The 18,638-nt window shown below is 30.9% G+C and overlaps 1 protein-coding gene across 1 annotated transcript in view; it reads left to right on the top strand.

Moving 5' to 3' along the window:
- Positions 1-473: 473 nt before the first annotated feature.
- Positions 474-18,638, top strand: part of LOC140059243 (hepatocyte growth factor receptor-like) — a 41,619-nt gene continuing 23,454 nt past the window's right edge. The window contains exons 1-4 of the mRNA XM_072105108.1: positions 474-605; positions 1,865-2,715; positions 10,375-10,715; positions 11,757-11,942. Of these exons, the coding sequence (XP_071961209.1) occupies positions 1,866-2,715; positions 10,375-10,715; positions 11,757-11,942 (1,377 nt within the window). The 5' untranslated portion in view covers positions 474-605; position 1,865. The remainder of the gene's footprint in view (positions 606-1,864; positions 2,716-10,374; positions 10,716-11,756; positions 11,943-18,638) is intronic.

The raw sequence follows: 18,638 nt of genomic DNA, 5'->3' as shown, positions 1-18,638 counted from the left end.
GGAATCCATTGGCTTTTTAAAAACCGTATTAACAAATCGGAGTTTTGTTTAGGACCCGTTCTGCTGACAATAAAATACTGTTATTTCAAAATTTGGTGTATTCTCAGCAGAAACAGGTCCTTACGTTATTGTTTGTCAGTAGGCCTATTTGTTTGTTTTTAATTTATTTTTTTTCTTGTTTTTATTTTAAAAATATTTAAAACAAATGTGCAATTTCTTGTGTTGTTTTTAAAACGTTTGTTTTACGCCTCTAACCCGGAAAAATTCAAACAAATAAATCTATTTGACGTAAATAATCCAAAAGGAACGACTGAGGTAGATAACGGCTTTGACCTTCCTCATCATCATGCTTTAATTGAGTACACCCTCTAATTTGAATAACTTGCTCATTTCACGGTTGAGTGATATTGCATAAGAGGCGCTTTGATGACGTAATGTTGTCCTTCAACAGCCAATCAAGGCAAACAATACATCTTCTTCACTTCAATAACTGACACATTCGCTCGAGCGTCCCCAACTACTGGCTGGCCATCTTATATCTTTCTCCGTTTGTATTTATCATCCGGACTCTTTGGTGAATGTTATGAACTCAAAGAAATACCAAAGTGAGTATAAAATATGTTTAAGTTATTTATATCGCAGGCAAATAGTTTGTAGTTTAGTACTTCTTTTTGGTTGGTACCATCAGGTAGGTTCTCCTCCAGCAGGGCCTAGCTAGGCAAAGGTGAGATGTTGCAGCAACAATTTTCATTCGAAAAGTTTGATAAGCAAAAGTTGATATTATCGGATCTAAAAATCTAAGTAGGTAGTACTGCATTTTTGTTATACCATTTTATGATTGTGAATCATCCTGTTTTTTTCACACTGGCCAATGGTCCCTGTGATGTCAAGTTTGTATAGTTAGGCTAAAATAAATACCATGGAGAAAAAGCTTCAAGATAGAAAACTTTCTTAATCTTAGACTGTGTACGACGAAGGTGTACTACATTATTATTATTTATACGATTACTTTTAATTTATTTAGTTTATATATAGTATCATGAGGAATATGTCTCTGAAACATCATATACCATTACCAGGCATGTTGGAGTGTGGGAGAAAATTGACAAAAACTTTTGGGGAGGGGTGAGATTTTTTGGGGGGAATTTCTATCAAAATGAGCTACCACTATCCAACAAAAAAACCAACCCGACCCTACCACTGATCCCCAACCCCACCACTGATCCCCAACCCCACCCAAACTCCAACCTACACAACCGCCCCCCCCCCCCCACCCCCACACCCATTCGTTACAACCCAGCACAAGGCAAGATAAATTCCAAGACCAATTTTGTCAGATTTAAATGAAGATAAAATTAAACCTATTTCTAATTAGTGCTCTTTAAAAGTGGATAATTCAATTAATTTTAAATAATTTTAACTTACAGATACCAGTAATAATATTGTTCATATCTTCATCTCATAAAGATAAATTACCCCTCTAAATAAATATGAGTTAGCTGATTTAATGTCACATAATAGTTGTTCACTTAGCCAAAAAAAATGAGATTTTAGAAAAAATACTTAACCCGATACAGTAAAACTGTAATGTAAAGAAAAAAAAGGCAACCAGAAGTCCATTTTCTGGAAGTCAATGTGTTTTACTGTAGGTTAAATTCAAATAATTAATTAAAAAGCAACATCATTACTTTTGTACATTTATTTATTGGCAAATTAACTAAAATTTAAAACTACAAAATAGCCTATTCAATGTTTTTTTAAATGTTTTCTGGGACAATACATCTTTAAATCTGACAATATACTGTTCTGTTTCAAGGACAATAATGATGTTGATAAATTGTTACAATATTTTATTTTCTTCTAGAATGTACAACATTCAATTGAAACAGAGAAGTACAACAACATTGAAAAAACTGAACATGTTATTTGTTACATTATTAATTTGTGCTAGTGTCCCTTCAGTGTATAGTCGAAATATTATTGCATTTACAACTCGGGAAGGAGATCTTAATCACATAATAGTGCATAACCAAACTGGTAGAGTATATGTCGGTGCTGTAAATGGAATTTTCCAACTTAGTAATAATATGCAATTTGAATTTGAGTATAAAACAGGACCACAGTTAGAAAATGTTAAATGTTTGCCTGAGAAAGAATGTAGTTATTTTGAAGCTGCAAAAGAGAATATTAACAAAATTCTGCTGATTGACTACGAAAAACAATTTCTGTTGGAGTGTGGAAGCGCAATACAAGGCACGTGCAAGATCCACTCTTTGACTATGATAAATCCGATTGAAGATCACATTTATTCGTCGGATAATATAGAATATGATTTCGTTGCGACAGAAGGATCCGTCGTAGCGTTCTTTGGACCCGCCCCACCGAACCAAGAACAAGATTCAAGTTTAGGACTATACGTTGGTGCAACGCGGCAAACCGAACGACCAGATGAATATATAACCCAAAAGGCTGTCTCGACAAAGCGGTTACATCTGACAAACGGACGCTACAACTTTCAGTACGCGTATTACGACGATTCTTCTATGGTGCATTCGTACATTGACTTGTTACCAACTTACGCTGACGAATATAAAATCAACTACGTACATGGGTTTAGTCATGACGGATTCAGTTACTTCTTGACAGTTCAGAGGAGGGCGGTAGACTCAAATTCATACGAGACACGTATCGTAAGAATATGTCAAAATGATAGAGGTAAGATAAAATAATTTAATTTAATTGATCATCAATATCATTAGTTTGATTTGCCACCTACAGCGACATTTACATCACATCTGTTATTGAAAAAAAAAAAAAAATACAACTTGCTGTGAGCTTCTTTTAATAGTTTATCATGATTATCAAGCTATGGTGAGCACAGTACATGTAAACCTGGCCCCTAAAAACAACAAGAAATTAGCAACAAAAAAGTAGTAGAAATTTATATGCCACACACAGCAAAATTAAACATTACATTGTTAACTTTGGTATTGAAAAATAACACAAACTTGTTGTCAGCTTCTATTAATAGTTATCAATATGATACTGTTTGATACAAGGACCTTCTATACTGTTTGATACAAGGGCCCCAGCTATGGAGGGTAAACCTGTCCCCTAAAAACAAAAAGATATTAGCAACAAAAAAGTAGTACTGTATTTGTCATCATCATCTTTGGTATTGAAAAAATAAAATCAAAATGTTGTGAACTTTTAATAATTATCAAATTATCAAGGGCCCCAGCTATGGAAGGTAAACCTGTCCATAAAAACAACAACAAATATATTAGGATAGTACAGTATTAAAAAGAAGTATTCTTTAAACCAAGAATTGAGTTACCTTGATTGATTCTACTGCAGTTAGCTACATTTTATTCAGGAAACATTTTCTGGGTATTATCATACACACACTGTTTATAATTACAGTGACTGAAAAGGCGAGTTACTGCAGTAACTGCAGTAAAATAATAATGTAAGATTGCATAGTGCAGCGTTTGTACAAAACATTCTTCATATCCACATAAAACATTCCAGATTGTAAATGAGTATAAACCATTTGGACGTGGTTGTCTCTGATTTATTTCACCAAATTTGTTCACCAAAGTGATGTAATTAAGGACGTAAATTTAATTGCTTGGCCAGAAGATATATAACTGTTCATGCTATTTTTATGAGGAACTGACGTTACTAATAAGTTGTGATATATTATGTACATGGAAATTTTAGTACCATTCTATTCATTTATTCTATAGTACAAATTACATGGAAATATTAATTGATTTATTTAAGACTTTGTGTCTCATTTTTTAAGAGAGTTTATTAATTCAGGTACAGATACTGTACTACCAGAGTGGGGGTACGGGATATTTTAGGTTGTGTTTTATCAATTTTTGAAATATAAATAAATTCAGAATTTCTAATGGAGGCTGTATTTTAATGGTCTGCAGTAGGCCTATGTATATCATTAACACAGAATACTCTTTATTTAGGTTTCTCTGTTTTAGAAGTTTTTTTTTAAACATATAAATATAAAATAGGTTCAAAATTTATAATGGATTGTGAACATTTTATTTTCTTAAGTTTATAATATGGCAAATATATCATAAACAAAATAGTGTTCAGAGATGAAAATCCATTTTGCTAATACTTCAAATTTGAATTTGACCGATATTTAAATTGTTTGCCAAAGTCCTTGGCATAGTGTTTACTTATTGTTTACTGCACATCCTATCCTATACTATTGACAACAATTTATCCAATTGTAAAATTCTATGACAAATTCTATGAGCCTTTTAGCCTTTGTTAGATGTTACTGTTATTTGCTGAGGTAAATAGTGTGTGTGACGTTACTCTCATTGAAGCCTACTTTCTCAAAACGTCACACACAATTTAAATATTTACGAGAGTCCATCACATTTTCTTTATGTAATTGTCTCATTTGTGTTCAGTGATGTGTAATTTATAATGATACAGTATTTCAAATGACTAAACCACAGAAAGAAATTTCTTAAACATATTGCTTTAATATTTTCTTAGCTCGGTACAGGTATGATAAATAGATTTTTAAATATTTTGGGATAAATACCATTTTTAAATTCTTTTACTGTCACTGATTTTTGTCAACTTCATATTCATATACAGACATTGAGTTTGACAGCAAACATATTATTTGACATTGGTTCCAATAAAATGATAGAGATCATATCACCCTCAAAGCAAAATGAACCATTTGATATTGTATTTATTCTTTCAGTGTTATATTTACTACTATTAGTCATGTTGTATGTATCTTAAATTTCATAGGTTAATTAAAGAAATGGAAATTTAATACGAAATGGATCATGTCAGTTGTTTTATTACTGATTCAATGTTCCTCTTTGGATATTTTATATGAAAAGAATCTTGATGGAGATGTTCTCATCAGTTTCCCAGTATTTATTTGATAAAAGAATAGCTACTGTACAATAAAAACATAGGTTTAAATATATTATTATTTTCATAGAAACAAATGAATGGTGTAAAACCAGATATGGGAAGAGCTTCCCTAAGCTTTGGTCTCAGTTACCGTCCTCATTACGCCAATTAGCTGTTACTGAATCTTTTCCTCATCTTGTATCATCTATTGACTCTTTCCTTCATGATAATTATCTTTAATTCTTTTTTCTTTTTTTTTAAATTTAATTTTTAATTTTTTTTTTTTTTTGTATTTTTAATTTAATTTTTCTGAATCATATTTGTTCTTTTTTTTTTTTTGTATACTCACAGCTTTATACTTTATTTGTTTATAAAATAATATATATTTATTTTAGTTAAGATCATGGGACTACTGACTCTTGTAGTTACAGTAATCATATTACTTTAGCAGTCCCAATTTCATATTTGTACATTGTATATTATGTTTTGTTGGTCGAATAAATAAATGAAATGAAATGAAATTCCCTGATATGTTGAAATATAAATAGGTCGAAAAATTGTTATAAAAACAATAACTATTTGTCTTTTAATTGGTAAAAACTTTTCAAATAGCAATAAAGACAACATTGAATTATAGCATACTGTAATAATGGTTAATTATTAATTTGAAAAGTCATGTATTGAAAAGGTAAAAAAAGTGTGCCATGACAATTTAACTTATTTTTATAACTTTGAAGGAGAGTAAAGGTTTTCATTCAAACTTATGCTAAAAAATTTCAAGTACAAAAATTTTTCTTTTTGTAAATTTTCTTGTCTATGAACACGTCAGGAGGGGATTTAGGTCTATTGATAAATTGAAATCTTGTTTTTTTAACCTTTAAAGGCAATTGTGTTTACCAATCCATTGGTATACTGTAGCTATAAAGAGAGCTATTTACATACATCACGCGGGATATCACGCAGGATATCACGCGGGATATTTGCATTTGAAATACCATTGAAGCAATAGTTTGTTAATATTATTTAGTTTTTAATCCTAGAGAATATGTATTATTTAAAAAAAACCATTAATATTATTTGTAACAAAATTTGAAAAAACTCATAATATTTTATATGAACTATTCATTTTGAAACAAATTGGTTTCTACACATTTTTACATAAACCTAAAATATTGTACAAAATATTGTACATGTACACGAGTCTACAAATATTTGATAAGCTAAACTGACTGCATTCAATTCATTCATTGCGGACTGTTTTTATTTGTCATCAACACAAAGTTTCAAGCTTCATTGTTTCTGTGCACGGCCGTACTGTGCTGGTTCTATTCAACGCATTCAAGGCCATCCAGTATTTATCATGTTGGATTGCGAGTTTTTGTTTACAATTATTTTCTAAATCTTCACTGAAGCATTAAGATAGTAATAGTTTAAATATTCGGGTATTTTTCCAATGGACATTCTGGTCGATAAAATATTTTTAAACTACAAAAGAAGTCTAATTGATTCTCACCTTGACATCCCCGACCTCAACTTCCCGACTTTCCTCCCTCCCCCCCCCCCCCTCTTACATCCACCAGAACACCAACATTTAGGTGACCTACAAATAGCTGGTGCTGTATACGGGCGGGTGCTGTATACGGAGCTGGGGTCCCGTTAGGCATTTGAAATCAGCACTGCTGACTCTTATGGCAGCCCCTGCATCTAGTATCTGCCTCAGACCTCGGGTCAAGGTGGGCACTGGACGAGAGAAGCCCTTGATCAATGTCAGGATCAATCAAGGTGCTTTAAACAGTCTTGGCTTTGTTTGTATCAAACCTGTTAGTGGCGGTAGTTATCGCTGTTGGTTTCGATTGAATAAAATAAAAATAAATAAAAATAAAAAATAATTATAAAAGGATGAACCTGCTAGCATAAAACCAATTTTATACGGAAATTTACCAAGAACATAAACTATACAAAATATAATTTAAAATTGTGTAAGCCTGTATTTAAGATAAAAGATGCAAGAACTGATAATACAAAAATGTGCCATCATGATACTACAGTATATTTTGTGCCCTACAAATAATTTAAAATTGTATTATTTGTTGAATAATGCAAAAAGTAACTTTTAATTATTAAAACTAGAAAATAGCCTACTGTATTCAAATTTAATTTTCTATTTCATTCATCATCATCTTTATTTTTTATGTCTATGGAGACAATCCATTCACACTGTACAGTATGTAATAATATCTAATTAATAACTTTTTTTTTGTGGAGAAGAGAGTAACTTTTAACTATTAAAACTAGAACATAGCCTACTGTATTCAAATTTTAATTTTATTTTCTGTTTCATTCATCTTTATTTTTTATGTTGTTGGGGACAATCCATTCACACTATATACTGTATGTAACAATACCTTAATTAACGGTATTTATGGGTACGCTATAGTATGTACAGTAAAGGGTCATTTTACCTCTATACATAATATCTGGCTACTCCACTTGTAATAAAATTAAATTACAATCAATATTTGTCTATTAATTTGTATCAGATGATTGCACACTATCAAATTGCTGTATCTTTCAATATCAGATTTGTTTGTTCTGTCACAAACATGATTCACGATTTGAATTATGTGGTGCTTTGTTTGTTTTATTAAATTAAGGGGAAATTCAGAATATACAATATTTGGTTTACAGTCTACAGTATGCAATCTTTAATTAGCATGGTACCACTATCAACTTTTATCTATATTTTTCATTTTAAACATTATTTTCTCATTTTTAAATAGGGTGGTAAGGAGGGTGGAGATTACTACAGTAACTACATACGATTCTAGTTTGTTTCAATGTAGAAGGCATCACTATAATAAAAAGTTGTGTATGATTACACAAAAAAGACTTTGCATAAACAGGTTTAAATGGTAAAAAAAATGTATTTACTGCTGAATAATTGTGTTGGTGCCTAAAGCTCTGTATAAGCTATCAAACAAAAAATATTCCCATATATGAACATGATGATGCCATATCACTACCATATTAGTATAGCACTACCATTTCTGAGCACATCACCTTTTTTTTTTATCAAACTAGTGTAGACAGAGCTTACAATTATAAAAAAAAGAAATCACTGAATTTGTTTATTAGTTGAAAGAACACTGAGAGTGCATACTAATAATAGATATGCCTAGAACAATCATTATAAAACCTATTAGTGTACTGGTTTGGCAGACAGGATGATACTAATTGTTGACAACTTAGGAATTGAGACAATTTGCATCTACTTTGGCTTGTGGCTAGAACCTGTTAATAATGCAGATAGACAAATAGTATAAAAGTCACAATGATGTGTGGGTAAATTAAAGTAAACAATTGTATCAATCAACAAATGTAGTAGCAGACACACAAATAAAACAATGGTTATGAATTATAAAGCATGAGAAAAACAAACTTGACAAAATCAAACACGTCTTGAAGCGTTTTGAAATTTAAAAAAAGGGGAGAAAACGGAAGTCCATTCCAGCACCTAAATCGAAGTATGCCTCGTGTTGCTAAACAACGATTCAAGAGTGCTTGTTTCCCACTAAAATGCAACGCAAAAACGTAAGCGCAAAGCAATAACGTAAGCGCAACGCAATTGATTTGACCAATCACAATCGATGGGTTATTCAAGCTTCACTTTTTTGATTGGTCAACTCGTCTGCGTTGCGTTTACGTCTTGCATCTCTAGTATGAACCACGCTTAATGTACAGTTAGCACCATCTCGGTGTTATCAGGACTGGAGTGACTCAACTTATCCTAGTTAAAGCTATAAAATGGCAAGCAAGAATGAAAACCATTCACTAAACTTATTTAATAGCTCAGTGGCATTACAAGCCAAACTAAGATCATAAATTCCAGCACTTAATACTTTGTGTATTCAGCTTGATGCCCAGTTTATCAATACAGTCAACTAAGCCCATTATCATTCATAATTCCTGTGGTAAGTCTGTGTACTTCAAAAACAGAAAGCTACTGCAAAGCATTAGCAATTGATGAAATCTATAAGACTTTTAACACTTTTAGTACATAAAATTCAAAGAGCCAGCTTTACTATGTTTATATCCAAACAAAATTTCATAACAACAAAAGCATTTATAATGCGCCATATATCCAATCAATGATAGCTCATAGGAAGGACCATTACATACATAAAACCATTATAAAGAATTAATACAACTTTAGAAAGTAGTGATATTACAATAATTAAAACTGCAATAAAATTTATTTTTTGCAAGTTTAATTATTGGTTTAAGATGTTTATATATTTCTTATCTATTGGTCCAGAGAAATTCTTGGATTGATTGGATCGCCATAGTAAAATATTGAGAATAAATTAACTAATCATTTCTTATTATAACCTTTACATACTGTTATTTGGAAAGCCACTTAATAATTCAGTTCCTCGAATTGAAATCTCTGGCCAACAACTGTGGCTACTATACTGTACATGGAAATGGAATAACCATAATACAATGCCTACAAGGGCCCTATTTATAATTCATCAACAACAGGAACCCTTTGTTAGCCCTCAAAGAATGGTTTGAATGTCTTTTTCTCATAAATCAAAAAATGTATTAAGCTCTGTCTACACTATCAAACTAGTATGGTGTGCCCAAATATGGTAGTGATATGCCCAAATATTGGTACGATATAATGACATCATCATGTCCATATATGGGCACATCACATTTTTTTTTGTCACATAAAGTTTGATAGTGTAGACAGAGCTTTATAAAGGATAAGTCATACAAATGATATCAACATTTTCCAGTGAAAAAAAAAAAAAGAGTAGAGTAAAATAATAATAGAATGTCGCTTAAATGTCTTTAGGTTTAAACAAAGGAAATAATAAGAATAAGAACAGGAACCAATAAAACGTGAATGATTTTTCCAAAGTAGGCCTACTAACATCTATTGTGACAATGCCGACATTATATTCCGGTTATATCATATTTCATGTTTTATTGTTTTCTCACCATTATTCAAACGAAAAAAAATCAACTTTATAACTTCAACAATATTTGTTCAGTATCATAGTATTTCGTAATACAGCATCTCGTGTGTAAAAAACCCTAAAAAATAATGGACAAATCAGTCAACTACGCCCTCACATGATCATGCAACATACCACCATCATCATTTTGCTTTGTAACATTGTATCAAATTATTTTATTTTTATCTACAGTATAAAATTAAAGGGTGGGATTATTATTATTATATTATCATTGGATTATAACCATAATACAGTATTAAATCTTTTGGCATCTTTAAAGCTCTGTCTACACTATCAAACTTGATGTGACAACAACAAATGTGATGTGCCCATACAGATGGACATCACTACCATATTTGGGCACATCAAACTTTTTTTGTCAAACTTATTTGAAAGTGTAGACGTAGCTCAAAACTCATCATCTTTTTTTTTTTTTCAGGATATTACTCTTACACTGAAATGCCATTGAAGTGCGAAAACGGAAATAAAACTCGTAACTACAACATTTTACAAGCTGCATATTTTGGACCAGTAGGTGAGGACTTAACTGGCTACTTAGAACTCGACGACAACGATGTAGACTTAAATGTTATCCTTGGCGTGTTTGCCGAGAACGTAAATAGAACCACTGATGTCCCATCAAACAACACGGCCGTCTGCGCTTTTACTATGAAAATGATTGCGACAAAGTTTAGAAAGGGAATACAAAAGTGTTACGATGGCAGGGACACGCAAGGATTACGATTTCTTTCCCAGGATGCTGTGTGTATGAGTTCGATGGTAAGAGAAATTAAGTAATAAACTTTATAAGAATAGGTTAATGAATGGTAGGCTATAAAGCTGTCTACACTATCAAACTAGTGTGATGTGCTCAAATATGGTAGTGATATGACATCATCATGTCAATATATGGGCACATCACATTTTTTTGTCACATAAAGTTTTTAGAGTTTTTATTATCTACCTTTTGTTTTTCACAGTGCACCACATGATGCTATTAAGAATTCATTCTTCACATGCTCATGTTTCTGAGCATGTGCAGAATTACTTTTTTTACTCGATAGACACATGGTCTTGTAATGCATCCTGAAAATTAAAGGTTGCTAGTGCTATTACAAAATAAATAGAACCCACAATAATTTATCAAAGAAGGTTTTCAATACAGTGCAAAAATTCAGAAATTGTCATTGTTACAGAAGCTATCACTACTTCGATGTAGCTTGTGAGCATGCACAGAAGAGTATGTAGTTGTTGACAATCTAATAGCAAATTCTATACAAAAGCACGCTTCTAAGCCTTGCAGCACTTATTATATTTAGAATATAGACAGCGACCAATTTCTAATTTCAGTTTTAGGGATGTTCCTAAAGCTGGAATATTCCACAGGGATATGTCTTCGAACCATAAGTAGTTATGTAAAGCACTTAGCATTTTTGCAATAGGTATATTATTATAATTATTAGCGTGCATTCTAAATTGCGAACAAGTTGAGAAATTGGTTATAATTTAAATATTTTGTGTTATATTTTGTTGAGTTTGCAGTATTTAAAAAGCATTTTTATTTCTAATTTTTACAAGATAATTATACAAAAAATATTTATAAAGGCAGTGTGTATTTGTTGGTTATACAAATTTACATTTGAAAATTATGTGTCAACTTGGATCCAATATGGCGGCCAAAATGGTGTCTGGGTTCCAACTTGCATTCATACACATAGGGTGCCATCAAAATTACCGAAAATGATATTTGGAAGGTTTAAAACTACATATCATATTTCCAAAAAAGTTTAATATAATCATTTATTATTTTATAATTTACAGGCTACAATTAATAATCAATTTTGTGGAGACTCCTTGAATAGTCCAATCCAGATAGGAAGCTCATATAGTGAGATTGACCTACTTCAAGGAGGGGGCAGAGGAGTGTCCCTATCTTCAATCAATGCAATGACTTATGATCGTCGAACAATAGCCGTTATGGGTACCAAAAATGGCCAATTATTACATGTAAGTTGAGAAATTACAAACCAACAATAGCCCTTTCTCCTCGTGAAATGGCTATTGTCGGTTTATCCGGGTAAGCTAGACACGAAATAGACTATTTTTTTATTTTCTATTCAGTTTACATTGACAAATAATGAAATGTTTAAAGCACCAAAATTAAGTAAATTTTGCTTAGAATTATTAATAAATCTGACGCAAAATTAATGATTTAAGACAAAGTTTATATGAAATCTTGATAAATCTTTGGTTTTCAAAACATGTCAATGTAATAGTAAAAAATCATCTTGACTTTGTCATTGATTTTATTAAGTTAGTTTCCAAATAAGCTAAGCAGATATTTTTTTACCCATTTTTTTCTTAAATCTTAGAATCTAGAAGTACATTCCATAAGATGAACTTTTATCTTGACTTCTATTTCTTCTATTACATTTATTTATATATATTTAATGTTTTAGTATTCTTTGTTTCTTTTTCAATCTGTCATGTGTACATTAATGATTAATTGCTTTGAAAAATGACAATTATTCTGAAAACAATAGTAGATTGTATTGAAAATGAAAATGAAATTCAAAAGATGTTAAACTTCATAAATAAGAGTCCAGATCTTAATACTATGTATCTTGTAAGGAGAGTTACAATTTTGATTGTATGTGACACTGACATTGATATACGGCCGTTTCACAATATCAGCAATCTGAGATAGGTAGGCTTACATAAGGCCATTCATCTATGAAAACACAAAGGGATTTCCATATTAAATAGAAATCATAGTATTAGCTCACATTGTTACGTTTGCGTCATATTATCAAAAGAAAAATATTATTGAAAAACAACAACACAATATGTTTATAGCAAATTTATAGCTTTCTAGTGGTAACATATTATAGCACTGTGCACATTATGCTCTGAGCATTAAGTCTGCATACTAAACAGCAAATTAATATCTTTAGTATAAAATTACGTGATTTTAATTTTAAGCTATCACATAGGCTGTAAACTTATCTACCTGCATTAGCCTGGACGAAACAGGTGCTGATTGCGATAGACCTATTTAATAAGATGCTTATAACTTTATTATTGGTGTCCTTAAATATATTACAGGACCGTAGCCACCAATAGGCCTATCGTTGTACTTTTTTTCACAGAGGCCTTTGACAACCCAGTGCCTTGAATAGAGAATGTTTCGTTTTCTTGCGAAAACCACACCAAATTTCTTGTGGCTACATCACTGTACAGTATTAGGATATCCATGTTTATTTTACTATATAAAACTCCTTAAAAATGCTATAGGCCTACATTTTTTAGTTTGGGAATGTCCAATAAAACTGGGTTGTCTGTCGTTTTCATTAATATTTGGCAAGTAAAACAGAGTCAAAAGATCAGTAACAATAAAAGTGAACTTAAGCGTAATATAATACAGACTTTTTCGCTAACATTAACAATCAGTATTATCTTCAAACATTAAAAATAACTACTGTAAGAATCCTTGAACTCACAATGACAATAAAAATATTCATATTCATTCCAAAACTAGGTATTACTTATTCCCACAGGTACAAGAAAAAGGGAAACGAGAAAAAAAGTTTGCCAAACTTTCATAAACAAAATTACTATGCAAAATGTATTACATTGAGCAACCCACTATTCAATTTACAGTAAAGTTAAAATTTTAGTAATTTATTAATTCTACAAAATATGTATAGGCTAAATTGACAGAACTAGTCTATCGATAAAATAAATTATACTGTATGGCAAAAAATGACAACTACAGATACTGTAGCTCAAGTAAAATGAAGTGCTGAAGCTACCTGTACTGTATGTTCTATCATGTTGTAATGTTCAACATGTTATTTTACAAAAAGATCTAAAACTATTAGAAAATTATGTTAACTTTCCAGTTATTGGCAAAAAGTTTTGCAATAAAATAAAAAGCAAATTAAAAGATGAGTTTCAGAGATGAATTTTGTATAGCTTGATTATAGTACAGCATAAGTGAAAAGTACTGTATAGCATATCAATGCACCTTCGTCTATTTTTAGCCCTGAAATAAGTTTGCAGGAGTAAATCCTGAATAAGCCTACCTAAAGTAACCCATGTGTTATTACATGCAAAGTCAATATGCTGCAGGCTAGTATACCAAATGTCATTGATTCTTCTTATATCCTATTTATATTGCAGGTAACATCTACCATGAATTTCATGTGAAATATTGATTAGTTAATTAAAACATCATACACATGTTATCTTTTGTGAAATATTTTGATTAAATTCTTTAGTTGGCTTAAGTGACGTACATTCCATGCTTATGGCTTGAAACAATTTTTGATTTTCAGTATAGCAAATTCTAGCTTTGAAAATATATTCTATATTGTCAACAATATGTTGTCATAGTTATGCTACAATAGGTAGGTTGTGAGAAAAGAAATGGGAGAGATGGATAATGTGGAAAACTTCACTAAAAAATGGAAGGGTTTGAAAATATTGCAGTGGAAATGTCAACTTTTGGCGGTAAAAAATCTCTTCAAGTGTGGTTCACACTAGGGTGCAACGCAAGTAATTTGACCAATCACAAGCAATGGATTATTCAAACTGTCGATTGCCATTGGTCAAGTCAAGTCCTTGCATTGCGTCCTAATGGGAACCAAGCTTTAATCTACTGTAGTTCAAATAGATTTGAGATTTGTAATTTAAATTTTAAAACAGAACAGAATTAATAGCAAGGTTTTATACATTTTCTAAAAAAGGCGCATTGCAATGAAGTAATATTTCTGATTTGTCATTTTAGCTAAAAAATGAAATTTTAGTAACATTTTTCTGTTGGTATTTTGATGGATATCATTAATTTTAAATAAAATTCACTTCCGTTCTGAAATTTTATTTTTTTTTAAAGATCAGATGTAAAATGTTCTAAGAACTATTAATGTAAAGTATAATTTAAAATAAATACTCATTTCCAGTGTCAAATTTCATTTTTGTACAAAACTAAATTGCATTTTTTAAACCAAATTATGTTTGCTGCGAGTTTTTATGGAACAAAATAATTGAATGAGTGCATCAGAAACAAATGCAATTTACTGGCCAATTTCTAGTTGTGCTTACAACATACATATCATTACAGATGTACTGTCGCTGTGTCTTAAAATATAATATATTATAATTAGTTGAGTTGTTTTGTCAATAATTACTGGGATGATGGAACAGATTTTATCCAAATCCTTACATTTGTCAAACAAATTTTGTACCATGTCATTTTTTTTAAACAATTGTTTAACACATTTTTAAAGTTCTTATAGTTGTATTAAAGGGGAATATGGGTGTATAATTTTAAGGGATAATTTGAAGGAGTTGTTCTACTGTATATCAGGAGTTCTATATTGTTTTAGTGTTAATTTTTGACAAAATAATTTACATTATTATAATATACCGGTACTGTTTTCTACTACCATCTTATCTAAATTGAATAAAATAAAAATAAATTCGCATTTTTAATATTAATCACTTATGCTGTCCTTAAACTTTATATCAACATTATTATAACTTAATATTCAATAAAATGATCACTCAAATTTTATATTACTGAAGACGCGCAATCGCATTTAATCATCATTTTCATCATAATCATATTTTCAACATCAATCAACTATTCTGTCCTTTACCGTCATATCATTTACTATAGTTACAGTATAAATTCCAATATATGATCACTCTATTTCATATTGCTGTATACATGCAATCACATATGCTATATTCTTCATTACGATGCATGTAATCACAGCAATTATTTAGGTTATGTTAAAGTATAGGATTCCTTTCATTAGTCAGACATTGATTTATTATGGTAATACTAGTCTCCATAAAAATATAAAAATAACGAATTGCAAAGTAGAAGATAAGTTGTCTTGAAAATATTTTTAAAGGAAAACCTATATAATATAGTATAAAACTATTTTTACTATACAGTAGTTTGTTGAAATTAACTCCAATAGAGTTTACACTATCCAACTAGTTTGACAAAAAAGGATGTTGTACCCAAATATGGCAGTAATAATATGCCCAAATATACAGTAGTTTTTCAAATACAGAACAAATATCAAGCAATACTATGGAAAACTATTAAAAAATAGTAGGCCTATAGGTCTATAATAGATCCTTTATTGAGGGGACACCTCTATTAAGGGGACACTTTAGTTAAAAGTTCCTAGAACACCCCTGCACCATACAGTAGTAGACTAGATCGCAACCATGCCCCACGTGGGAACGTCTAAGCCCTCCCTCTGGAGAGATGAGCAATTGTCGGTTTATCCAGGTAAGCTAGGCACGAAGACTTACTTTTATTTTTCAGCTATTTATGATTGGGAAAGGTTGGGATGTAAGAAAAGATGACCGGGAGCGAAACTATGATGTTACTTTTTATTGTGGTTAAACTAGGTTGCTTTAGAAACTAATTATTCTAATTTCCCATTGATTGATGTCAATCAGACGTTAGTATAAACTATCATTATGTGAACTACTTTAAGAGGCATCATGCTAAATTTATTGTTCAATTCGAGTATGATACACGATAAATAATTATCGTGCAATACCCTTTAAACGCATACTTGACACTCACAATGTTTACATGCGTATTTAGTACGCGACGAGAATGTGAAAGTATGCTCATATAACATTCTTTATGCCTGCTTTTAACTTTCACTATTTTAATGTGAACATACTACACATTAAACAATAAATCAATCAAATTTAAAGTATTTCTTATGTGTGATTTTAATTAATTTAAGGATAGCTAATTTTAAGGCATCTTTTATTCGAAGGCATCTTTTATTCGACAGGAACGTTTATTTAAGGATAATTTAAAGTTACATTCCAAGGCATAATAAGAGAATTTATCATTTATTTTATTTATTTACTGTAATGAAGCATAAATTAAAGACTATATATAGTCACAGACACAGACTAGCGGTAACGGTAATCAGAAAACTGTGTTGTCCCATATAGAATCTGTATCTATCTGCGTTGTTTGTAAATGGTCATAAGGAATAACATAGATTCTATATTTTTATTACCTTATTGATTGTCTGTGTAGTAAATTGGTGGGATACAACTTGTGAGAGTTGTGCATATTATATAATGCGAAACACTACACCATGTGTTTAAATAATGTTGCCAGTAAATTAGCTGTGATGTCTAGCAACTAATTACACTTTATGCTTGTTTGCAGAAATCAACTTTAACAATCACCATCATTGATTATGAAAAATTGATATATGTCAAAGGTTAAAATAACGGGCTGTTGTTATTGTTTATTACACTGTCTATATTTTGACTATTGTTGTGTATAAAGGTGTAGATGATCCTATGGTTATAGGCTACCAAAGCAGCCTATAAGATTCTATATCTAGGCAGCCTGTAGGATCCTATAACATCTTAAAGGCCCTTTAAGATTCTATAGGAAGGCTAAGATCCCGGGCTGATGTTTTTACTAGGACTAAACAGTTGTAAAAGGCCATTCTTGAATCATTTCATTTATATATTTGACCACTTGAAGAACCGATATTAAAACAAGTCAGGAAACCAAAGGTGACTATAATTCAAAGAGCCGTATAATTCCAAATATATTTACAAAATTAGTTTTGAATAATTCTTATATACAATTCAATAACAATCCAAATACTACATACAATGATGTTTATTGACATATTTTAGAAGCTATATTTATAAACTCTTTTCTCTATCAGAGTTAAATCGCAGTTAAGCTCTACAATATCAAACTTTATGTGACAAAAATAATGTGATGTGCCCATATATGGACATGATGATGTCATACTGTATTACTACCATAAGGAAGGTGTGGTTCAGTAAGAAGAGAAAACGCAAATTATACAAATTTCAAACACTTGTTGGTTCAAAACTTGTATGTTCTCTATAGTATCTATTTAGTTCATTTGGGTAAATTCCCTAAATTTTGAAAATTACAATGCAAATGATACGAGAATTCTGGATCCGCCACTGAAGTTGTTCAACTACACCATTACCCCAACCACCACATATCTACCGACAACTCTACGCAAAGCAAAATTACTGTACAAGCAAAAGTACTGTACTAGCAAAAGTACTGTACAAGCAAAAGTACTGTACAAGCAAAAGTACTGTACAAGCAAAAGTACTGTACTAGCAAAAGTACTGTACTAGCAAAAGTACTGTACTAGCAAAAGTACTGTACAAGCAAAAGTACTGTACAAGCAAAAGTACTGTACTAGCAAAAGTACTGTACAAGCAAAAGTACTGTACTAGCAAAAGTACTGTACAAGCAAAAGTACTGTACAAGCAAAAGTACTGTACAAGCAAAAGTACTGTACTAGCAAAAGTACTGTACAAGCAAAAGTACTGTACTAGCAAAAGTACTGTACAAGCAAAAGTACTGTACAAGCAAAAGTACTGTACTAAGCTAACTTTAAACATATGGAATAACAATAGATTTGCGAAATGTGTTAGTGTATTAAACTTTCGGTTTTATACAGTTTATCGTATTGTTTTAATAGTTTCTATCTAAACAATCTAAACTAATAATTGAAGAATAGCCAATCCTTGAAACTTCCTGATTTGAATCAGTTTCCTCAATTGACTCTTTAGTTTCTCCGTCAGGATTGATTTTGACAACGATGCTGTTTATTGTATTTATTTAAACAATATTTTACGAGG

Source organism: Antedon mediterranea, chromosome 9, assembly GCF_964355755.1.
Source record: "Antedon mediterranea chromosome 9, ecAntMedi1.1, whole genome shotgun sequence".
Lineage (NCBI taxonomy): Eukaryota > Metazoa > Echinodermata > Crinoidea > Comatulida > Antedonidae > Antedon > Antedon mediterranea.
This window is presented reverse-complemented; position numbering and strand designations above follow the sequence as displayed.